General features: G+C 39.5%; 1 protein-coding gene across 4 annotated transcripts in view; it reads left to right on the forward strand.

Annotated features, from left to right (window-relative positions):
* mpp2b (MAGUK p55 scaffold protein 2b) overlaps positions 1-26,085 on the forward strand; it is a 57,488-nt gene that overhangs the window by 19,979 nt on the left and 11,424 nt on the right. For 2 of the 4 annotated variants that reach the window (XM_081600488.1, XM_081600489.1), the window contains exon 3: positions 16,203-16,303. In XM_081600488.1, the coding sequence (XP_081456614.1) occupies positions 16,203-16,303 (101 nt within the window). Of the gene's footprint in view, positions 1-2,804; positions 3,090-16,202; positions 16,304-25,538; positions 25,677-26,085 lie in introns of those variants that run through there. The other 2 variants (XM_081600487.1, XM_008437850.2) reach the window with 2 other exon arrangements.

Here is a 26,085-nt window from a genome sequence, read left to right on the forward strand (position 1 = left end):
TGCAGCCTGCAGCTTGACAATTATTTCACTTATAGCTTGGACTTGACTGTACAGTACATGGACCAAGGCTTTTTTTTTGTTTTAAGACACCAAACTATAAATGGTGTTTTAGCATTTTACCATGTCGATTTGTATGATGCTATCATGTGTATAAAGGTCACATTTAAAACCTTGCTTTATTTAAACAAAATTCTTCTGTCAGCCCAGGAGCAAACAGCTAAAAAACTCCTAATAACCGTAGTCCAATCAAGTCTGTTCAGCTGCTCCTGCCTGCAGCTCAGAACCTTTAAAAGAACCCAATCAGCATTCACTGAGGTAAATGCAGCGCTTTCATGATTTCAGCAGTACAATCTCGGTGGAGCCACAGCTTACCTTTTCTTCTGTTAACACATCTACCAACCACTGACAGGGTTACTGTGCTAAATGAAGGGTAATACAGTTCAAATCAATGGAGCTTTATACCAGTGCATAGAAATTACTTCTTTTTAACCTGACTGCTCTCGGCAATCACCATTTTAAATCACCATTTTAAGCAATCTGAGCCTATTTTGTGATGGATTCACATCAGCCCTGTTTGGTCCACTTCAATCAAACTCCAGTCCGTTTGACCAGAAATTCCAGTTTGTTTGGGAAGGTGTGAATGCGCAGTCAGACCAAAAATTCGAACTCTAATCCACCTGAAAACCTTGGCCTCGGTTCAGATGAAGTGAACTCTGGTAGTGTGAATACGTATGTGAATGCCAAGCGGACCTGAAACTGTTCCAAAAGCAGCAAGGGGACTATAGCACAGGGCATTCTGGGTAAATACAACCAAAACAAATCCTTGAGTCTAGCGCCAGCAGGAAATATTGCTTGTGATCTTTTACCAAAGATAAACAAGGAATCCTAGAGCTGCTCAAATCTGACATTACTCCACTTTTGCTTCCATTTTGTGAAGAAGGAAGTTGCGGTTAGTTTCATGTCGTTTGCTTCAGTCTGTTTGGTTTTATAGTCAAAACCAGGAGTGGTGGGATTGTGATGTGATGCACAAACACAGACTTCTTTTAAAAATTTAGAATTGTAATTTTCAGCCAATTTTTATGTCCAATTTTACTGCTGGCTTCTCCTGTTCAAAATTATGATGCACTTCACGTCAATGACGCAAAAGTCAGATGAAATGTGACATGACCGTTCATACTACAGGCGCTTTGAAAACTATCTGGTACATATCGGATTTAGAAGTGGCAAAAGGCTGATTTTTTGGGGAGTTCAAAGGTCGCAATTGGGTTGTTCAGACTGCCATGAAAAAGTTGAATATGTGTCACATTTTCCTGTCGTGTGAATGTAGCCATAGACAGACAGAGAATCAGACATAGAACGGTTGCCCTACTGCATTGGGAGTTAGTAACCATAACAACAGGGTGGTTTTTACAGGATATGTATGCTTGTCTTTCTTTGTTGTTATCTACTTCTGAGAACCTGTATTAGAACATCAGAACTGTTCTGGAACAATCCCTGGCTGTACTTCTTCTGCTAATGCTATCACCACATATGGGCACTCAACGGGTTTCTCAATGTTTCTGTCAGCATTTCCATTTTGTCATCTATACGAATTTAGAAGGAACAATTGATCATGTTAGGAGGAAAAAACACAGTCATTAAAGGGGCAGTATTATGTATTTTCCAGCCACATAGTGCCACTTTATAGCAAAATAAAGTAGCTTTGTTACCTTAAGGTGTTATAAAGATGCTGTATTTATCAAATATGAATTAAAATAAATTTGACTTTAAAATTTAATGCCTTAAAATTGGGCTTCTGTCTCTTTAAAAACTCCTGCTCTTTCTGAAACTCTGCCTTCAGGAAGTCATCACAACATGGCTCCTCTAGTAACCTTTTAACAATGTTTTTACCAGTGTTGCACTGAGAAGTACCTCGTGGAGCTCAACAGATACACAGTATTCTAATTGCTGCTGGCTAGTCTGAAGGAGCTGAGTGGGGGAGCTGCAGGATAGGGCTGCTCTGAAGTGGAAGTTCTGAAGCTTGAAAACGGCAGCTTTGAGGAGGAGCTTTGGTCCCATCAAGCAACAGCTGAATGGTTGCCATGCTCCAAAGAATCAAGGAAACACGCCAAGTATGTTTTTGATGAGAGAATAACATTATAGGAAGATGTAAAGCTCAACAAAGTAGATTTTACATGTTTCTGCTACTTTAAAAATATCATGAGTAGTTCATACGGAATCTAAATCCCTGCAAAGCATGTTTTTAAAACATTTTATAGGGGCGCTTTAGTTCTTTCAGCACAGAATCCAACACATTAATAAATAGCTATGAAAGATTTTCTGTCCCACTGGGATTGCTGGTTTGGGATTACTGTTGTTTCCTCAGTTGAACTAGAAATATTATCTAGGGAGAAGGATGCCTGGGGAACTTTGGTCTGGCCTGGAAGCCATCTTGCTCCTAGTTTCTGAAATGGATGGATGGATCAGGAACCTCCATATATCCTGTTTTCTTCAGACCAAATGGCAGTAAAAAAAAAAAGCCAGATACAGTAGATTTTCTGTGTATTGGTTTTATGTGATTCAGGTTCTTAGTGTCTAGAATGCAGAACCTTAGCTGATGCACAGTCTACACCTCCTTCCTCCTCGCCCCAATCCTCTGCGGATCTTTTCCCTAGTTGACCCCTGCAGAGAAAACTGGACAGAAAATTGTCCTGCCTCCCTCCCTTCCTCTTCCTCTAGAAGGCACCATGCTTCCTTTTCTCTGCTCCTCCTCCTCTCTCTTTACTCACCCATCCCTGCGCCGTCCCTTTTCATTCATGCAGAAGAGGAGCCTCTCAGCCCTTGCGCAGCTTCTACACATTCATCTTGAGAGCAGGTAGGGAAGGATGTAGAGAGAGCGAGCATCTGTTCTGGACTGAAGAGGCGAGGATCGGTGACAGAAAGACGAAGGGGGAGATCTTACCCGGGTATCGGGCGTGTTGCTGGGAGTGCGTGTCCCGTGAGAGAGGAGTCACTGAGCATGGCTGGCAGCCCATTTGGGAGGCTCTCTCTGGAGGAGGGCGACTCAGCCAACTCCTTGGAAGGAATAGAAGTGAAGCTGTGCGGGGAAGGTAAGAACCAGGCTTGTACCGACCAGCTGGCTCAGAGATCTTTGGATGGCTCACCACGGAGTGGAGAGGAAGAATGCTACACAGAGGTGTAGATCATAGCGAAGAGGATGAGTGGATTCAGGCAGCAGCTTGCTGGTGGAGCTGCTGATGTTGGGTGGCCAGTTGTTTTAAATTTGCCTAGCACCTGCTCTGATGTAGTGCTGAGATGAAGATGAGTGTAGACAGGTTGGAACCGGTGGCGGTGTGTGTACAGCATGCTGTAAACAGGAAGGTGGATGGAAAAGAAACCCTCTTCTACCTTATTGAGGCGTCATAGGACTGGTATCAGAATCAGAGCTGGGGCAGGTATGAAATTCTTACTGTCATAAACTTGAGAAAAAAAATGCATCAAACTAAAAACTGTAGAACATGATCTATCTGATTTTATTTTGAACTGAATTATTCCAACTGCAGCCAATACAAAGTACAAAACATGACTTACTACAGCTACAATGGTGCTATCTATAACAGATATTAAAGAGACAGTGTTATGTACAAATTAACTTTTTTGAGCTTTACATCGTGTTATTTTGTTATTACCTCATCAGAAACGCCCACTGCTATCGCCACATATGGGCACTTAATGGGTTTCTCAATCAGAAACATACCTGGAGTGTTACTTTGATTCTTTCATGCATGTTGGAGAAATACTTCAATCTCCCGTGGCAACCATTCAGATGTGTAAAATGCCTGGGCAAACCTAGACCCGCCTTCAAGGACAAAGCTGCAATTTCCAAGCCTCCAAGTTTCCGCGTCACAGCTCAGTCCTCCCTCTGCAGACTATCCAGCAGCAATTAGCAAGCATCTTGTGGATCTGTGCATCTGCTGAGCTAATAATAGAAGCTACGTCTCAGTGAAATGCTGGTAAAAACACTGTTAAAAGGTTAATAGAGGAGCCATGTTGTGACGACTTCCTGAAGGTGGAGTTTCAGAAAGAAACTACACTATCGTCTGCTTTTGAAGAGGCACACGGCCAATTTTAAGGCATTAAGTAAAAAAAAAAAAAAAAAAAATTAAGTCATGTTTGATATACAAAGCATTTTTATAATAACTGAAGGTAATGTAGTTACTTAACGAGACACTGTTTTGCTGGAAAACACATAATACTGCCCCTTTAATGGAAGCAAAAGTGGGCGTGGCCAAACATCTCTACAGTCGCCCCTAAATTGAGACAGGACAAATCCTACTTTGTACAGATCTGCAATTGCATAGATTTCTCCCAAATGAAGAAAAAACATGTATGTCCTAAAATGTACAGGATCAAAAGGTCATTTTTTTTTTGCAAGTTTTCACATGTACTCACCTTGAACTTTAACAAACTTCTCCTATGGACATCGAGCCATTGGCTTCATCTTTGGTCATTACTCAGGAAAAGTGACGGGGGATTAAAGTAATAAAATCTTGAGTTTTTGTGCATGTCTAGGGGCGTGCCTACACCTACACGCCAAAACTTTCAAAACTGTATAACTTGCATATAGAAAGTCCAAATTGCACCAAACACAGCAAACAATATGACTTATTCATGTTGGATTTTCAACAATACTATGGGCCGGGGGTCTCCACATGGCCGGAGCTTGCAGCTATTTTTAAAACTGGATGTTTGAACTTGCAGCAACATGTTTGGGAGGGTGCAATCCTGGAAGACTCTATGATTCATACATCTGGAGAAAACTGACGGCACTTCTTCTGATATCAAAAGGATTTTAAGAAATAGGGACAGCTCCGAAACTAAATGTAGAACAATGTTAGTTTTTAAAACTCAATACCCTTCACATAGTTTAAAATCTGTTGAACGCAGAACCAAAAATAGTGGTAGTTCGCTTCTGATGGCTTCGCAGACCAGCCTCGATCCAAACCAACTACAGCGACTCTGCGGTTATGATTATGATATCATAGCTGAGCGTTAAGATTGATACTCCTACACATTTTTTGTCTGCGCTGTGCAAGAGACGGTTTGCTTACATATGAAGGCCTGAACATTTCTCTCAGCATTTCTGAACGTTTTTTTTGTGTAAATAGAGAGAAACTACTCTATTTTTACTCCAGGTTACCATGTCAAGACAATTTTGTCTTTTATACACTCTTTTGTATCTCTAAAGAGGAAACTAGTCATTTTTAGGTTTTTATCTACAAACAAAATTCAAAAATCCTTTTTTAATCCCAAAGGGAAATTAAATCTTTTTATAGAGAATACGTAAAGATAAAATTTGAGCTCTGAATCCAAAATATTCATAAATATGTGAAAGATTTTCTGTCCCACTGGTGTCTGACTGGAATGGCTGGTCTGGGAATGCTGCAGTTTCATCTGTTGAACTGGAAGAGTTATGTAGAGAGAAGGACGCCAGTGGACCTTACAATTATAGAATATTATTCATGCCTAATTATCTAGTGGAAAATCAATAGCTGTGTTTCCATTAGCCATAAAATTACAAAAATTAATTTGCTTAATGGAAACAGCGATTTTGAAAAATCCTGTTTCTTGCTAAAACGTTTTCATGCTTAGATGAGGTGGTTTTTCATTTGTATCAAAATAGGAATATTTTGCAGTGGGAACACTCTTTTTCATCAGTCGTGATCAGAAGTTGGACGTTACTACTGATGGGAATGACAAAAAGATAATGAGAAGCATGTAACTGTTTACATCCGTCTGCCATAATTTTTAAAGAGCTATGACGTGAACAAACGTATTCACGTGTGATTATAATTTAATTTCCTATTTAATGGAAACACCGCAATTGCGAAATTGTTTTTTCGACATTAGCAGAATATCGATTTGAAATGGAAACAAAGCTTGTGAGATAAGAAGTTCTTTAGAGAAGTAAAGTATGGAGAACGAAACAAACAACATGGCAGATCCTGTTAGAGATAATTCTGTGTTTGTTGTACTGAATAATAATGACTGGATAATGTTTGCTTTTCCACCATGGGAACCCCCATACTTTCATAAATAATTAATGGATTTCATCAATAATAAATAATATTGCATTTCTTGCAACAGTATTTTTTTTTTAAACGCCGTTGCTTTGGTCCCGCTCTGTCGAGTCATGAACGCAAATACCCCAGGACGCCAGCTGAGGGGATTAGAAACAAAAACAACTAGTTTATGGTGTCATGTTCAATGAGACAAGGCTACAAGCTTTATCACATCACTTGCCAAGCCCACTATGTGTCACATAATGCGTGGCGTTGCAACGTATCCTCTGCTCTCTAATGTAGCCTGACAGGACGGCGGTGACAGCCATGATGAATCACATTTTCTGTCAAAGCAGTCTGTCTACCAGTTCAGGGTGAGGGCATGTGCATGTGTGTGTGTGTGTGTGCTCCTGTTGGTTGGAGACCGTGTAGAGCAGACCTTTGCTGCATTGCACATTCACAGTGAGTAAAGACGGAGATCCTTCAAATGCACAAGTGTTCGGATCAGAGAAGCCTGAAAGTGTCAAACTCCCAAACTTCACATCCTGCTCTGCCTTTCTGCTCCCAAAAGCCTCAAGCTGTAAGAGAAACCGTTTGAAGGCTAGTGAAGCAGCGTCCAAGCAGAAGATGATGGATCGTTGAGTGCACTGTCCTGGTAGGATTAGACTGTCTAAAATAATCGTTGGGGTCTCAACAATTCAATTTGGTTCTGGCTCAGGGTGTCTGATAAGGCGCTTCAATGATCTCAACTTAATCTTTCATTCACAGCTGGATGGAAAACGTATGTAGAGTCATATAGGGACGTACTGATCCACTTTTTTCACTTCCCATACTGATACTGATATCAGTTTTAGTGCCGGCAGATACCGATCCGATACAGAAAAACAGTGCAGAATTTACATTTTTTAAACACAGACGTACATGTACCGAATTCCAAATTTATTTGTTAACTCTGCACCAGTACAGCACACTTGAATACACCAATAGCTTCACAGGTTTGGTCAAATGTGTTAAAACAACGTTAATTTGTTCAGTCATACAATGAAAAATAAATTATCATAAAAATGGACTAAAATAACAGGTTTTTCAAACATGGTTGGCCAAACATGTAAAAGTAAAACTGCACCCAACCTTCTTTCAAATGGTTCAGAAAGTGCAATTAATGATTCTAAACAAAATGTAAAATAAATAAAGCATGACGTTCCTCAAGGCACAAAGAATTAGACTGAATAGATCTGCCCTTATGGCATCTAGGATTATTTTCAATATTGGAACCGATACAGATATTAATATCGGATCCGTGTGTTTCCAGAGTTAAAGTCATAATGGCTGCCTCATACCAGCCACTTCAGCGGATAAACTTGGCAGACCTTAACCTGCATTTCTACTACCATACAGATGAGATGTGATTAGACTGCCAAATGTCAACAGATGAGCCAAGTCACGTCTCCAGAGGTGACTTTAATGGAAATGCAAGTCTCGCCAGATACAAAAAAGTTTAAGTTGGCTCCAGGACTAAACGTGAAAAGCTTTTTGCTTCTGCCATTGCCTGGATAACTCATGTGTAAAATATCACAACTTCAGCTTTACCTCAAACCTCAGGGCTTTGGTTGAACAAATGAACAAGGTTATTGGGTCAGTTTGGCCAAATGTTCATATCTAAATCTCCCATAAATGCATATGCATTGTGTTATGAATTCTCCAAGTAGTTTGATGTCTCATGTCTATGCTTTTATTTTGAAGTGCTTCCTTTTATTTTGAAGGAGGTTTGTTCCGTTTATTTTCTTCTTCTTGACGTTCGTCAGCTGGTCTGTTTTCTATTTACGGTTGAGACCGATGCAGTCATTGATGATGTGAGTAGTGGTGTTAGTCATGTGACATGAATAGGTGGATGCTAATTTTCACTACTGACAGAGTTGTTTAGCTGCTGGTATATTTCTATAGTTTTGTTAATGTGTTTTATTCTTAATGTGGTTGATTTTTATTAAAACTATCTAGCATTTAATCATTGATCAGTTACAGCTAGATTGATTCATTGTTTTTCATCATTTTTTACTTGTAAATTGTTATATTTAAATTTTTTGCAATAGTAATTTTGAACCTTTATTTATTATTTCTGTATTTTCAGAAACTGCTTCAATTTATTTGCACTGTTGACATAATTCTTCAGTAAACCTCTTTAAACACCTGCTGACCAGCGTGCTTTCTGGCCGAAGCCCTGTAGTGGTCAATTAAGAAAATCCTGCAACAGAGGTCAAAATCCTCAACAAATTGGAAACAAAGGATATTGTATTAGACATTAAACAATGGAGAAAATTGGGTCAAATTTCTTATCAGGGAAAATGAGTATCAGGCTATAAATATTAGTAGCAGTGTCTGCTTCAGTAAGTCGTTTTAACTTGTATATTATAACAATGATTAAAAAACGGATTAAAGTCTATGATAAGAAAAAAAAAAGAATAAATGTATGATTAAAAAAACGAATCAATTAAATTTTAATATTTCTGCATTTTTACTGACAGAGAGATGTAGAGCATAACTGTATGCCATATTTCCTCTGTCTTTGTGCTCACCCAGCTGATCCAAGCAGAGGGAAAAACACCTTGTGTTCTCCTTGGAAAGCAAATTGGTTTGAGTTGCTCTTTGGATGCAAACAGACTTTAATGTCAAAAGGCAGCAATGAACCCACCTTTATTTTTATGCCACAGTTGTCCTGACCTATGAAAATCTTTCCACCAGGAAGAGGAATGCGTGTATGGTGATACATGCTGCAGATTTAGAAGGTCAAAAATGACCAAACCATGAAAAAAAGGAATTTTAATGGTTATAAATGGGTTGTGCCTTGGAGCCTCTTGGCATTCTGCATCATGCAGCTTGAGCTTGGACCAAACCTTAGAACTGAGGTTCAGGCATAAACCTATTGACTGGTAGGAAAGGAAGTCAAGATCACATTGTTGGCAGCGTGGACGTGGATTTATGTGATAACCCAACACAATAAAGAGCATAATTGTGAATTGGAAGAAAAAAGGATAAGTTTAATATTCTTTTTGTTCTACAAATAAAATCTGGAAATTAGAAAATGCATTACAATACATATTATGTTGAACCAGCAGAATGTTTCTACCAGCTTGCAGATCTCGCCAATTTTTCCTTCCAGTTTAGCGCAACCTCAGTCAGATTGGACAAAGACCATCTGTGAAAATCAAGGTTCAAGTGTAGCCACAGATTCTCAGTTGATTTACTTTGACTGGACCAGTCTATCACTGACACTCTTTCTGTTAATTCAAGGTTTATTGTCCTGCTGGAAGGTGAATCTCCACCACAGTCTGAAATAATTTGCACCTCTTACTGCAGCTCCATTCCCATTATTTGACACCACTGTGGTTCACAGGAGGCATGATGTGCTCAAGGTGATGTGTGCAGTGTTAGCTTTGGTATTTTGCATTTAGGCCAAAGGTTTCACATCCATCCATTTTCTTTACACCCTTTTCCCTTATTGGTGTCGGGAAGGTTGCAGGTGCCTATCTCTAGCTATCGCTCCGGGCGAGAGGCGGGGTCACCCTGGACAGGTCGCCAGTCTGTTGCAGGGCAACACAGAGATAGACAGGACAAACAACCATGCACACACACTCACACCTAGGGAGAATTTATAGAGAATTAACCTAATGGTCATGTTTTTGGACTGTGGGAGGAAGCCGGAGAACCCTGAGAGAACCCACGCATGCACACATGCTCAGGGAGAACATGCAAACTCCATGCAGAAAGACCCGGGGCCGGGAATCGAACCCAGAACCTTCTTGCTGCAAGGCAACAGCTCTACCAACTGCGCCACTGTGCAGTTTCACATTTGATCTCCCTATTACTAGAACAATGGTGTGTAGCCACTGTTGGGGTTAATGTGAGGTGTTAGTTTTTCTACCAGTTTAATTTAAAGTGGAAAAGTTTTCTATGTCTCGTTCATGGCTTCTTAATGGAACGCTGGTAAAAAAAGGGTTAATAGAGGAGCCATGTAGTGTTGACTTCCTGAAGGCGGAGTCTCGGAAAGAGCAGGAGCTTCTTAAAGAAACAGAGACACAATTTCAAGGCGTTAAATTACAAAGTAAGACTTCTTCTAAATATAAATATAATGTGCCTTTTTATAACACCTGAAGTTAACATAGTTGTGGCTGGAAAACACATAATACTGCTCCTTAAAAATGTTTAATTTTTCTACCACTGTTGCACTCTTCAAGTCGAATACATCGCTGGTTGTCATGCGATAAAAATCGACATGGACACGTTTTCAGCACATCTTAACGCTGCGTCTGTCTAAAAATAAACGCAGGTAATTGAATGAACATTTTAGTTCTCAAAAAGCTTTGGTTGGCCTTGTTCACGCTGAGCAGATGAGCTTAAAAGTCAAGCCTGTACAAGTAGCTCTAAAACACACAGACCAGGCCAGTGAAGCACTGTGCGCTGCACACTACACAAGCCCACACACACTTCAAACAGCAGCTTCCTAACTCATGTGGATGAGCTGCAAGAAGATTTAACATTACTCACACACAACAGAGCAGGATCCATTTCATTCCATGCATTCTGAGTCCTCTATACGCCAGAGAAACGTCCTCTGAATTCATAAAGAAGGCAGGTTACGCTCTGCAGATGCATCAGGTCGGGGAAAAGAAAATCCCCTTTCCTGTGGAATAAAAAGTCATCATATTCCACAGTCAGAACTTAATAAGTCTAGAACACGCCACAGCGGAACAGACTGTAACTCCCGTTACCTGTATCACCAAACTGAGCCGGGTCCGTCGTTTATATCAGTATGCAGTCTGAACACTTTGAAGATGTTATCTTTTGCTCCTTAAGGGAGTTATAGCAATTATAATTTGCTGTAGAGCTGAGGACCGAAGGAGCGAGTTTGAAGGGTTTAATAATGCATTGAAGAGGTGTCTTTTTCAGGTACTTTTTTTTTCTCCCCCCAAGGATAAACTCAATATACTCAACTGACAGTTTAATAGCGCGTCAGTGAGCTAAGAGTGCAGTAACATCAGCAGGGAGTATTTCAGGGGACAAAAAATAACTTCAGTAATGTGTTTTCACTGCCTGAAGCTGACATTTTTAACTACAGTATTTTATCCAGTTGTGAATGAGAAAGTAAAATTAAACGTCTCATTGATAAATTCTCACTTATATGCAAATCAGAAACCTTTTTGTTGTCCCCCCCCCCCCCCCCCCCCCATTTACTGATAGGTTATAAATTCTGGGTACTAAATGTTTCCACTAAGAATCAAACACTCCTGTCTTTTAAGGCTTAAGACATTTATTTTGGGGCACTTCACATTAAGAGGAAGTCATGTTTTTGGTCCTTCACAAAAGTCCTTCACAAATCATCTTTAACCATAAAAATATAGTTTCTGCCTCCAACATTGAGGAAAATTTTTGTTTTCAGGCTAAAAATAAATCTATAATTCGCACCTGTTTTTTTTTTATCGGAAAGTTGAACTGTCCCAAAAACCATAAAATGTTGTTTTATCTCCCCCAAAGGTTAGGTTTGCAGACTTTTAAATTAGAAGAGTTTTGAACTTACTGTCAGGCCATTCAGGTGTCCCTGAAGATCCTTCCCACTGCGTTTTGAGTAAAGGGAGGCTGCAAAATATTAGATAATGAATGATTCATGACTGAATTTCTTAGTAGAAAATAATAAATATTTTGAAGGTCCTTTTTTTTTTTTTTTTTTGTTGCTCAAAACAGTTCAAAACATCTTTGGATCCTGCTAGAAAACCCTCCATCTCTCAGAATGTTGTGAGCATAATGTTTAGAACTCTAGATCAGGGGTTTTCAAATCCAGGTCCAGAGGGCCAATGTCCTGCAACTTTGAGATGTGTCTCTGCTTGAGCACATCTGAACCGATTAATGATGTCATTAGCAGGACTGTGCTAATGAGCAGGTGGTTCAGTCATATGATTCAGGTTGGACTAGGGACACATCTAAAAGTTGCAGTTGGGAGGATTTGAGGGGCCCTGTTGGCTTTGGTCTTTGTCTGCTTAATTTTAAAACCTTGATGTTGTAAACTGGCAACTAGTCAAGTTAAGTGAAGGAAATGTTCTTCAGGTGATGGAAGGCTGACTTTGTAACTGTCTTTATGCCATTCTGAAAGTTCAGACCTGAGTCAATTACTACAGCAAGATTTCTGGCCTTATCACTAATTTCTAGCTGTAATAACTAGGTGTGTTTCCATTTCAGATGTGTACAAAACTTTATCAGTATTCCACTAAAATTGATAAAACATAATTTTACAATTGCGGTGTTTCCATTAACTAAGAAACACAGTTAAAATCATATGTGAATAAGTTTGTTCCTTCCACTTCCTGTCATTTTCTTCTTCGTGGTTTGCGGCAGTTGCAACATCGGGTTGTTGGTCATGTGACTCGCGTGATGTGAAAAAAGTGGTACCACTGCTGTCTTGCAAAATAAACCAGATTCGAAAACCACCTCGTCCTAGTGCCAAAACCATTATATCAAAAAAACACTTTTGGGAAATGGCCGTATTTCCATTAAGCAAATTTATTTTCAAACTCTCAAATTGTGTAATTATGCGGTCAACAGAAACACATCTAGTGAAGCTGCGTGCTGACTTGATCGTTCCTCTTTTAGTCCAAAGATAATTACTTCAGTTTTGTTTTTGAGGAGTAAGAAGTTAATACTCCTTTTTTGGTCAAATTTAGACATATTTTAGATGTCACTTCTGAACAAACCATCATTTTTTAGAGGATTTCTTTGCACTTTAAACCAACGTGTTTATTAGAAGTTCAGTAGAGCAGGATGTTGCGTCAGCCCAATGATGGGGAGCAGAGAGGGCCAGCTGCAGACTGCGCTCTGCTATGTCTAATACTCCCCTGAGGATTGGACATGGAGGAACAACAACACAGCCACTTCTCCCACATCCCTTCCTCCATGTCCCTGCCCCCCAGGTTCCTCTGAGCATCTCCTCTCTGTTTATCTAACCGCCGCTCCTTAGCAACCTTTGCTAAGTGTCGGCTGAGGGGTTTGTGTTCCTTGCTGTGATCTAACTACAAACGCTAACGGGTCAGGTTGTTCCACCGTCTCCTTTACTTTGAGTTTAATTGTAACCCTCCCTTTGGGATGAAGAGGCACTCAGGCGAGCCTTTCACCTACTGAAGTAGCTTCATTTGGGTTTCCTGTTGTTAGGCCTTGCTGAAGAGATTCTTGTGATCTTTATTTTAAATGCCATATTGAAAGGATTTGAGTTTTACACAAATACCTTACTGCTGACTTCTTGTTCTAGTGTCTTAAAACTTGTGGTAAGATCTCCTTAAACGTCCACAGTTTTGCGGAACCCCTGACGCTTATGTAGGTACATTCTGCCCACACACCTGGGTCGCCTTTGTGCGTGCTTAATCCCTCCACCTGCTGAACGAAACTCCTTATATAGTATCAAATTCCTGCGAACAGTATAAGCAATTTAGATCCAGCCAAGTGAAAAATTACTTTCAGCACACCTGTAAAGGCAAAATAGATGGAAAAAACCCCAGAGTATGTCGTTAAGAAAAGCGGCCTTGGGAGGGCTGATAAGGCGCATGAACAGAAGAAAGATAAATACTTTTGACTCATGCTGCTCAGCCTCTTTATGAATAAAAGGGTTCCTTTCACAACTTGAGATACAAGATGAAGTCTTCCACCTGAATGTTAAAGAGGAAGGTTCTGTAAAAGAACAAAAAGTTTCAATTTGATACTTAGACCTTTAGGGAAGTTTTAACATGCATGGTTATGCTTCCTTTGATGCACAGTGTGCTTAATTCAAGCAGAAGCTCTTAATACACTATTATAGGTCGGTCTTTACTCTTAATAATCTTTCTAAATAGTGAATGAACTGCTCTGCTCATACTCAGGTGTAGGATGGGTTTTACTCCCTGCTCTTTCCCTAAACAAGTTCATGTCTGGCTCCAGATTTGATGAATTAGTTTGACATTGACGTGTAATACCCGTCTGCTCTTAACGGCTCTGTTTTTTCTTGGCAGTTGTTGAGGTCCCTCCTCGGTCTAGCTTTCATATTAATTGACTTGGCTACACTTATTGGTAAAATGAAACCCTCGTCGTGCTCCTTCTAGATGTCACCTCCCTCCGTCTTGTCTGTCTCACTAAGTCCTTCATTGTTGTCAATCATTAACAGCTCACTGAGACAAGGTTGCTTTCCATCTTATTTTAAACATGCTGACGTAAAACCGTTACTAAAGGAGTCCAATCGTGATTCTGGCTTTAGTGCTAATTATTGGTTGATGTCAAAACTGCTGTTTCTTAGTAAGTTATTATAAAATGATGTGTACATTTCTAATGTAATTTCTAATTTTCAGATTTCTACTAAGCTACAGATCTGAACCATTTTCAGTCTGACTTTCAGAAACTGAACTCCACTAAATTAGCTTCTCTGAAGGTTTACATTTGTCTTTTAAAATCTTCTGAGGCAGGGAACAGTTAATAATAATCATACCTGATCTCAGTGCAGCCTCTGATTCCTGTGACTACTGAATGTTACTGAATAGACGGAGGGTTTTAGCTGGTATCTCTGGTTTTAAGCTACTTCGGTTTCTTTCATATTTATCAGGGAAGACATTTTTTTTGTTTTTGTAAACAAGTTTACCTGTGAGATTACTGCTCTAACCTGTGGGGTTCCACAGGGATGCGTTCTTGTCCCATTATTTTTGGCTGTAACATGCTCCCTTTAGCTGGCTTTGTTCATTTTTTAAATTACATTTCTTATCACTTTTATGCAGGTGATATTCCACTGTAATGTGTTTTAAGCCTACTCCACTGTTTACCTTAGTGATTGATCCTTAACCCTCCAATTTTTAAAATGTTCTCTGTAGAGTGAACAAAATCATTGACCCATTTAAATGGGTTAATGCAGTGCATTCTGGGATTCAGAGTTTTTACCAGTCTCCATGTTCTCTATAATCCAGTTCAGTCCCTTTTATCTTTCTAACAGAGTTCCTCTGAGGAGTGATTTGCTTATTAACATTCCCCCTGATTCTCCAAATTTCTATCTGGTTGCTGTTATGGATCCGCTACCTACAACCTACAGCTCTTCAAGTAGATAAGAGCCATGAATTTCATTGTTTCACCTCTTTCTGTCTGTTTCTGTCACAAACATTAAGAACCGCTGCTGTATTTTTAATGTCGACAACACAGAATCCGCAGTCTGTTATGTAAATTATTTTAGACAAATGGCCCCTATTAATAAAAACACCCACGTGTCCTACTGTCAGGTCTGCTTTGATTAATTCCCCAGCAGTAGGTGATGTCAGGTACCTTAATGAGTCATATTCTGAGTCTGGAGAGCGGCATCAAACTCTCACCGACCCTCATCGAGTTGTTGACATCATCTTGTTTGTGCCCATTGATTGGTTGTCCCTCTGAGTAATGAGTTCAGTTTGATTTCGCATCTTTGAGGGAGAGGTGCATGTGTGCATGTCTTTTAAGTCAGCCTCATCGCAGAGGCAGAAAGAGGATGTCACAATTAAATAGCAGACACATATGAGATATTACCATGAAGTCTTATCCAACTTCCTGAAATGTATGGTTGGGATTAAGGGACGTCTGGAAACTGACAAATGTCAAAATGTTTGTTCTGTCAGCAACCTTAGCAGCTGTGTTGCTATAATGGTGTGTGTGTGTGTGTGTGTGTATGTGGGGGTGTGTGTGTGCGTGTGTGTGTGTGTGTGTGTGCATGCGTGTGCGTGCGTGTGCATGCGTGTGCGTGTGTGCGTGCGTGTGTGTTTGTGTATGTGTTTGTGTATGTGTGTGGATGTAAGAACATGTGCGTAGGAAGTTGGGAGTTGTGGGAGAAAGATACTGTCTCGTCTGACAGACTTATGTGCAGAATGACTGACAGGGATAAAATTGCTTGGGAAAGGAAGTGAGGCAGTTCCCATCCTGCCTCCCTGTCCTCCGTTCTCACCCCATCCATCGTTCAGTCTGTACATGTCCCACTACTGGAAATGTTCTCTCTCTCTCTCTCTCTCTCTCTCTCTCTCTTTACTTTTTCTATTCTCTCTTTCAGGCAAGCTTGTCTCTCCATTTTTCACACCTGACTGTTGGGGGGAGCTAAAACTGTTAAATGAAATAGTTTTTATTGTCTCTTTTTTCTTTGCTTTATAGCCATGCATCAGGCTCTGGACACGTTGAGCGACAGCACCAGTTCAACGACGGCTAATGACCTTGATCTCATCTTCCTCAAAGGCATCATGGAGAGCCCGGTGGTGAGTAACCCTTTGGACTTTATTGGTACACATACATTGATGAATAAGTCATTGGATTCTCTGCATCTCCGGTTCTTGGACAATAATTCACACCCTTTGCATTCTGCTTGTTTAAGTTAAAACTAGTGGTGGAACTAGATAACTGAGATAATTTCATGGTCTGAAATGAATTAGTTGCATTTTAATCTAAATACATTTTCAATTCAAAAACCATTTTTCCTGCTAAATTTTTGAATAAGAAGCTCAATAGCAAATACATTTGTTGCTTTCCATCTGTTTAGATTATTCAGCCATCTAAACAGGTTATTTCAAAATGTCCACTCAGCTTCCCAGTGTGTCAGTACCTCCACATCATTCAGGGAACTTCTTTAGAACTGTGGACTGTGGACGCTGACATTAGTGTTGGGGACGTCTGTTCTATTTCATAGCTTCAATGAAACCTGCATAACCTGCACACAAAAAAAGGCTTCTCTAGCGTCCAATCAGATCGTTTTTTTGAAGCAAAAATTAAGAGTTCGGCCAAGACTTCGGCTTTGTCGTCCATCACTGTTGTTAGCGTATGTCGCTTGCACATCAGATTTATGGGGATACCAGAAACATTGTACAGAGGTTCCAACTTGGGACTCTTGTATGAGAAAGGGTACAAATCGATTCATCTGTTAAAAATGTGAACATCTTAAAATCTATGTTATTAATTAATCAAAATTGATGCATTAATTTTCTGAGCTCTAGCTAAAATTATTTGACGTTTTATATGATAGACTATTACAAAGCAGGACTTAATTTTGAAATGTAGGGAAATGATTGTTTTCTAAATTTGTTTCACATACATTTTTGTCCCTGTATGCTTTGGCTGAGCTAACAGTCAAGGACTGATGTCACCTGTTGTCATATTCACAGAGACAAATTTAACAAATGTGCTGGGTAAAGCCCAGTTGACTGCAGAACATGGATCCTCCACTGAAATATGTGAAGCAAAGCCCAGAGAAGTACGCATGCACGTCATCAGGCATGTCCAAACCTTTATTGGCATATGCAAGGAAAATGGCCTCCATGAGTCAGTGAGAGAGACTCTGCTTAGATCAGGTTTCCCCCTATAGTGGGTTCACAAAGCACTTGAACAGCTGGAGAAGAAAGAGCTTCAAAAGAGAGTGGTGCTGTTGAATGAAAGGCTTCTATATGATAACACGTAGGGGTGCATGCTGCATTAGGGCGTAATGTTGCTTTTGAGGCCAAACCTGGTACAGAACCTGTGAACAGGCAGCGCCTGGCTACTTCCTGTGTGTCTTGCAGAACACAGAGCCAGAAGAAACACAGTCTTGTAAGAAATACATTTATATTAACAGACTCCAGAGGCTCAAAAGACGTGTCACACTGTGGCTGCAGAACCATAATCAGGTCCCAAGGCGGAGGCGCTCTTCTGCACAATGGCCTTTTGCACTAAACACCTGCCATGAACTGCACCACAATATGAAACAGGAGACTTCCCTTTCCATGCATACGTTCCAAGCAGAGATGGACGATTTGTAATAAATCAAAAAGGGAAACTTACAAAAAGAGTAATATTTCTGCTCTGACAATAAGCTTCAAAAAATGGGAAGTCCTGGCATGACTTGTCCAACCATCCATTTTCTTACACCTTGATCCGTACTGGGATTAAGTGGGGTGCAGTGGTCAACAGGCGAGAGGCGGATTCACCCTGGGCAGGTCGCCAGCCCATCGCAGGGCAACACAGAGACACACAGGACAAACAATCATGCACGCACGCACGCACGCATGCACATATCCTTCTGGAAGGATCTCATGGGGTGCCCTATTAAGATTTGTCTTAACATTCTAGTTAAAAGGCCGACTTCAGGTAGGCATACTTTTAATATACTGACTGAAAGGAAACAAGCTTTCTTCCAATATTGTTTTGTATTTATCTCCAACTGTCCTCACACTACATGTTACCAGCTTCCCTTTCCCTGCTGAAGAAACATATTCCTAAATTATGAAGCTGCCACTGTGTTTCACTGTCGGGGATGATGTGTTTAAGGGGATGTCCAGTAAAAGTTTTCCGTTTGACTTAGAATTTAGCATGTTTTAGTTTTGATCCCATCTGACCAGAGAACCTTATTCTCTATGTCCCCTCCATGGTTCATGGTGACCCGAAAGCACGACTCGTTCTGGCTTTTTTCAATAATGGTGTTCTTGTCACTGACCGGTCTGCTGTGTTCTTTTGGTCTGCTCAATCCTGTTTGCTCTCCAAACTTCTCCAACAAACCTCTGAGGACATCACGTAGTAAAGCTGAATAAAAAGTGCATGAAACTTTTATGTCTTTAACTTCTAAAAACAAAAAAAGACAATAAAACAGTGCATCTTTCTGTCGGCCTGACACATAAAATCCAGATAAAACACGTTTGAAGTTACTTTGTTATAAAACGAAATGTGAAAAGGTTGCTGCCGAGGTGAAGCATTTCACATCCAAATTTGAAATTCAAATGTCATCTTGCTGTAACCATCTTTAGCTCATCAATTGCAATCACATTTCCATTTTCCTATCCTGGCTTCATTTTGTTGTCATAGTCTTAAATTCATGTCTGCTCTTTTATTTTCACCTGGTGTAATGGTGGATGGAAAGTAAGAGCAGTAACCTTATCCAGGTTTTCTGCTCAAAATCTTTTATGTAGGGAGATTTCATTAACCCCAAACCCAAAGACCAGGATTTAAAGCATCTGCTGTTAATCAAAGCTAATCCTCTCCAGATTTTTCTAAATTTACCCGCTTGCCAAAAAACACAGCTCCCTGAAATAGCTCTTTACCACAAAGCTGGATATTAATTTGGCTTCAGCATTGTGGTTTGAGATCGCTGGTGAAAAACTGCCAGGCATATGTTGTTTACTCAATGATCTATAATGTCTAAAAATGACATAAAAAATCTTGAAAATTGAATCTGGATAGTATGTAATTTTCCACTGGTAGATTTGTAGGTGCACTGATAGTTTGAATGACTGTGGGCTGGTATGATTTTGAAACAAGAAGTCAAAGCATTTTTGGAGCTTTTCTCTGCAGTCGGAAATGTCTTTTTTAAATCAAATCTAAACACGTTGAAGAATTTGACATTTGAAGCTCAAACTTTGCATAGATGAAGAAACCAGGATGCTAACACAATATGCACATATGCTCTGTCTCGTTTTCTCTGATCTCTTGCTTGCAGACATTGTGTTGTTTTGGCAAATAGCATGAATCTAACAGACATGTTATGGAAAACTGCTAAATTATAACAAGATAGTACACACAACCTTTTCCAGTTGAAATCTGGGCTGTGTGGACTTTTTTGTGTGGAGTTTGCATGTTCTCTCCTTGCATCCGTGGGTTTTCTCCTGGTAATTCACTTTCCTCCCACAGTCTGAAAACAAGCAGGTTAGGTTAATTAGTGAATCTAAAGCCGCTGTCAGAGTGTGTGTTGTTATGTGTGTCTGCGTGAACTGGAAAATTGATTCCAGGGATGGAATGGTTTTCCTTTCTTTTGCTTTTTGCATTAGCAAAATTACTCATTACTCATTGGGATGCTTTAGTGTCTGAAACTATTTGCAAAAAATCAATGAACAGAGGAGTTCAAGCACATATACAAGTCAAGTTAAATATATCAATCAATATATGCATACTCACACAAACACACACAGAGTTCTGCTGCCTGATCTCCACCTGAGCTCCTATAAGCTTTCACACCTGCTCCAAATCTGATCTGTTTAAACCAGACCAAGCAGCTCTGCTATAATGGCATATTTAGAGAATTAAAAAATCGAAAATCAAATGTGATGTTATTAGCAAAACTGTTGTAAATAAATGTTTGTTTAGATATTCAGTTGTGTTCATTATTTAGTTTGCTTATTAGCTAAGCGGACATAAGCTACAGTGTGTGGTTTATACTTTTTGTATAATGTCTATTTTCCGATTTTATAAATTACTTCTTTTGGTTGTTTTGTATCAAACTCCACCCATTTTTGGGAGAAACGAAACGAAAGACACTGTGCTTTGTTGTGACTTCTACTTGTCCATTGTGGTGGCATATTCAGTGCAGACATGGGCTAGTGTAAGATTCTAATAGTAAAATGTTGAGTAAAAAGACTGTGTCTGTGGTAAAATGGGATTGATAGAAAAATTTAAATGTATATAATGAATGAAGTTTGCATTGCTTTAGCAGAAAAACTGCAACTATTCCTACTGCTACATAAATATATAGAGTACAGTTGCTGTTATATCTATTAAGAAAGGGACAAAATTAAATCAGGACTGCCATGATTTGTAAAAAATTAGGCTAATGTATTGGAGTACAACAAATCATTGCTATACCCACCCAGAACCACCCCTTGTCTTTGATAGGTGAGTTTGACAGATACAATTATTTACTGGTGAAGAACAGGAACGAGAGCCATGAAGTTAAATTAAATAAATATTATCACATTTCATTAATTATCTGCTATAACATGTGTGCATCTTAATGATTTAATTACATATTTAATAAATTAATTGTCTGTTAAATAAATTATTTAAACATTTAAACATTTAAATCATGTATTTATTTATCTATTTAATTTGGTCTCCATTAGCTCCCCATAATCTATTATATTTAACTGTTTATTTGGATTTTAATGCAAAGTAAAAAATATAGAATGAACATTTAAATTTCATTTTATTAGTCCTTAACATAAAATCGGTCTCTAGTTCTCCATGTTACATAGAGGAACAGCGCCGTCTCATGCTATAACGTTTTGAAGTGAAAGGAGAAGAGCTTAGTGGAGGAAGACAGTGTTGTCAGAGCTTCTTCCCACTATGCCTCGTGTTTTTTCCCTTCGCTTGTCAAAGTCTTTTTCTACCATGTCTTGCCAAAAGCACAGTCTTTCATGCCCTCTTAAAAATGTGGACTCTTCACCAGGACAGCCAGAAGAGGAAGAATCACAGCATTGAGTACTGCCAGCATGAAGGAAGTTAATGTATTCCAAAAGCTATTTTTAACATTCTTTTTTCACTCTACAGTAATTAGTAACAGTAAGCACATCTATCCTTCCCTAACCCTAACTTTCTCTTACATAGAGGTTTGCGGCCCTGATGCATTGCTCTGTGGACTCATTCTCTGACTTACATGGAGCCAAGAGTATAAACCTTTGCAGCATCATTCAGCTGTCCAAAAGCAGCTCTGATCAGAGCATGGACTCTCTGGGGGGATTTCCAGGCAGGGCAGCATCAAGTGCTCTTCTGGTATTCCCAAAAACAAAGCCTTTGTTGCTCTCTTGCATTTTCAATCCCCCCCCCTCAATTCCTGTCTCCTTTAGATTTTCTCTTTCACTGTTTAGATCATCCCTTTGCAGAAAATCACTAATGTCCTGTTGTGTAAAAGGCGGTGTTCGTCCGTATGTTTGGCTGCATGCTCGATGTATTGATAAGCCCGTCTCATAAAAGATTCATATGCTGATGCAGCCTTACTGAAGGATGTGAAAAGACTTTCCAAGAATATTATTTCCCTTGACCCCCTGTGCCGGATCCATAAACATTTTCACAAGCTCAGTTGATGCAACGAAAGGCAAATAAGGCGCCGTCACACGGATGCTGAGTCACAACATTGGTGCAGGTGTGCAAGGATGCAGCATGATGGTGTTAGCCATTGGTGCTTGTAATTACCAAACAAAGTGCAAACAACTCAACCTCACAATTTTTTATGGGTTAGAATAGTTCTGTTAGACAAACTGTGTGAAGGGTCAGCTCACCTTGCAGCATCAGGGCAGATTTAATCTGAAAAAACTGATCTGTTCATCCTTTTGCTTAGCAAATTTATTGACATTGTACAGTATCCAAGCAACAAAGAAGCAGGGCACAACAATTGTAATGAATTTAAAACTAACTTAGAATGTGTTGCTGTTCATGCACTAATCAGTTTTATAGCTAATTAAAATTTGGAACAAATACTCAAAACAATATGTAAAAATGACTTTTGAGCTTTGCAGCATGTCATAATGTTATTCCCTACTCAAACCATACCTGGAGTGTTGCCTTGGTTTTTCAATGCATGTTTGAGAAATCCTTTAATCTCCCATGGCAGCCATTCAGCTGCTGCTCCTCCTCTGAGCTCCTTCAAACTAGCCAGCAGTAATTAGCAAACACCAGGTGGAACTGTGCATCTGCTGAGCTCATTATGTGAACTACTTCCCAGTGAAAGGGAGATGTGTTTAAACTTCAGGACCACCTTTCAGACCAGCCAAGTTTGCCCAGAAGACAGGTGTCATATTCAGAGAGTGTCTTACTTGAGGTTCAATTTTATGTGTGCTTTGCAAAAGCCAATCAATAATGTGTCAAATAACATTGTCCCCAGATTTTCTGGCTTTCTTAACAAAATTTTATTTCAAATATTTTAGATAGGTGCTGCAAAAAAGACCCCAAATTGACGGTTTTTCCTCAAAAACTGTGAATAGGTGGCAGGCCACTGTATAAAGCAACTGCTGCTAATGCAAAGGGAAATTGAACTTAAAACAACTTGGGGTTCTAAGCTGACTTTAGGAAGAAATAATCTTTTTCCACAATTTGACAAAACACAAATATGCAATGTGGACTTTCAACAATTATTTGAGCTTACTGTACTATTCGATAAATAGGAGCAATTGGAATGTCTGTGTGATTGAATTTCAATTATTATTTTTTTGTAATGTGCCTCCAGACGTATTAGGGGAGTTGATTTTCTTTTCTCATACATTCTGTATGTAGTAAGTGCTGCTCTAAGAGATCTCTAAGAGATAATGTCCTGACTGTCAAGGAAAGACAAGTTGAACGCTGGACGATAGTTTAACTACCCTTAACTTTTCCTTTGATATGAGAGCACACTGTATATTATTGAAAGCATTGTTGTAAAACCAATAAAAATAATGTTGGGGGAAAAAAGTGCCTCCAGACGTAATTTGTTGTGAATTGGTGCAAAATAAACTTAATTGAATTGGACAGTTGAAACAATAAAAGAAAAAAAGGGTTAATGTGAAATTAGCTCATTAACTAGTCAGTAGTCAGGCAGGAGTTTGTCATCCAATCAGAAGCAGACACCTCTAAACTCCACAAAAACACAAACACAATCAGAAAACCTGAAAAGTGTTTCTGATATTTCTGTAATTATTACGCAGATCTCTGCAGAAGGGAACATAGCATGTTTCCATGATTAATTTGGTATGGAGGCATGTGGAAGAGTCAGCATACTTGTGGGTATTGCTTCCTTCCTGTCTCTCTGCAGAGCTTCTTCCCCTTCTCCCCAGCAAATAAACATGGTTTCTGCCAGAACCGCAGTCAGTCCCACTGGACCAATCCTCCGTGGAACTGCCTGACAACCGGGATTCTCAAGCACACAGCTTTACATGCAGCTGCCAATAGGGAATACCCCAAATGTCATACAGCATTGCATTCTGGGCACTTGCTAGCTACCTGGCACATACACTTAGATGCAAGTTGTATGTTGAAAAGAAAGAGGGAAAATGAAAACTATGGATTGAAAATGTGAAACAGACCATTGTATTTATTATGACAGGTTGTTGGAAGAGGTTATCAGGACTAAATGAGACCTTCCAACCTTAAAACCCCTGGGGGTTTTGGTGTAGATTGTTTTTTTCCTGCGTCCCCTGGAATAATTGAGTTCAAATTGAGTTTAAATAATATCTGGATTTTCCTTTCATTTCGCATACTATGGTCTATACAACTTACAATTTTAGTGTATTGTATGCTAACAGATAAAAGCTAAACGGTTATTAAGGACGAGAAAACCAATTTTAAGCCTCACAGTGGGCAGTCATCCATGAATCCAGTTTTTACCTACAGTTTTTCTCCATAGGGGCACATTTGTATGTTTTTTTAGGTTAAAATAAAAGCTGTGGTATGTAACTTTTATTTTTATTTTTTTAAAGTTTTTGTTACGTATTTATTAAAATTGTCAGCATGTTGTGACAGTTTATGGGACAGATAATCTGTGAAAAGACCGATCTCCTCGACATCCTACCTGAGCAACTATTGCTGTCTGAAAAAATGCAACACTTCCTACCAAAAACAACCAGTCAGAGCCAGGAGGAGGGGTTTAGCGCTGTCAATCAACATCATGTGCTCACTGCTCAGGGTACTAACGGTGGAGAAACAATTTACCGTTACACGAAAACTGGTTATCCGCCATCATCGGTGCCTATACTAACTATCCTTAGCATTCACAACAGTAACAATGAGTGGCACCACATGGAGAATGATTGACAGCACTAAGACCCGCCTCCTGGCTGTGATTGGTTGCGATTTTTTTCACAGATATCTCTCATACCGTATATATATATATATATATATATATATATATATATATATATATATATATATATATATATATATGTATATATAATTCATAAAAGTTGCAGCTTTACGAGTGCACCACATTAGAAAGTCTTTGAATGGTGATATTACCAGTAAATATTGCAATCATCATGTTGGCTGTGATGCATCTGCATTTTCCTCTCTTGTCCGTTTCATTTTGGTTTCCAACACTCTGTGACCTTTAGTGTGTTGGACTCTATCATCAAAGTCAAGTGTGGGCATTACTGCAATGAGATTCCATCCAATAGCCTGAGTAACTTATTAGCATGCAGAATTCATGACACTTTGAATATATTAGTCAACAAATGCTGCATTCCAAACAGTCCTTTGTGATATTTTTCTGGACACCTATATTGCGTTGGCAACATTATGGTTATTTTTATGAATATGTTTTCTGATTTATTTTTTTATTTTTTTAAACAGCTCAGAATGATGACAAAGGTCAAACTTGAAAATTGAAAATACCCTACCAAACTTTGAGGGAAAATCAATCTTGCTGCATGTCAAACAATTTTCTTTAAAGAGTTTTGACAGGGGTTGATGATTGTGGGCATGAAGGTTCTCCTGTAGCGGGATGTGATGCAGCAAATCTGAAGAAGCCTCTGACTGAAAACACTCATAAAGAGGATGCTCACGGTTGTCTGTAATTTTCTCAATTTTATCTGTGGAACTGCTGGATTGACAAAAATGACTCATTCCTCTTTGCTTCATCAAGTTACCCCTGAATATTGATACAAAGAAAAGCTGGCATCTCATTGTTCCACCCTTGCATCACTTCTGTGTTGCAACGAGTTTGACATGTTCTGAATTTGTTTTTCTTCTCTTTTTGCTTTTATGTCTGACCACGCTCACAACCAATCAGTGAACAGGAGCTAAGCTTGCGTCACCCACACAAGCAGAGCCAGCCCAGCTGGCCCTGCTCCAAAGCAGGGGCTGAAAAAACAGTGACCGGCCTCAAAAAGCTGCTGGTGGAAACACTCGCAAAGCAAGCCAAGTAGAGTGGAGCTGGTGTGTTGGAGCCAGTGGAAAAGGGGCGGTAGTTCTCTAGTTAAAGCTGCAGTAACTTTTATTAAAAAAAGAAGTTTGTTTACATGTTTGTTAAAATTATCATTATGTTGTAACAGTATAAGACAATCTGCGAGAAAATCCAGTTTCCAGTCTTCTCCTAGACCTCCCAGTACTACCACTCCACTCAGAAACAACCAATCAGACCCTCCTCTTGCCAGGAGGTCAATCACTCTTGTACCTCAGCCTCATTACACTACTCCTGGTTCACCACTTGAATGCTAACGCTAGTTAGCATAGCCGTCAATGACGACGGATAAATCGTTTTCCTGAAACAGTGAGTTGTTTATCTGCCATTAGCACATTGAGCAGCATTGATTGACAGTGCTAAGCCCAACCCCCTGGCTCTGAT

This window comes from Poecilia reticulata, chromosome 19, assembly GCF_904066995.2.
Source record: "Poecilia reticulata chromosome 19, P_reticulata-male-v2, whole genome shotgun sequence".
NCBI classification, from domain to species: domain Eukaryota; kingdom Metazoa; phylum Chordata; class Actinopteri; order Cyprinodontiformes; family Poeciliidae; genus Poecilia; species Poecilia reticulata.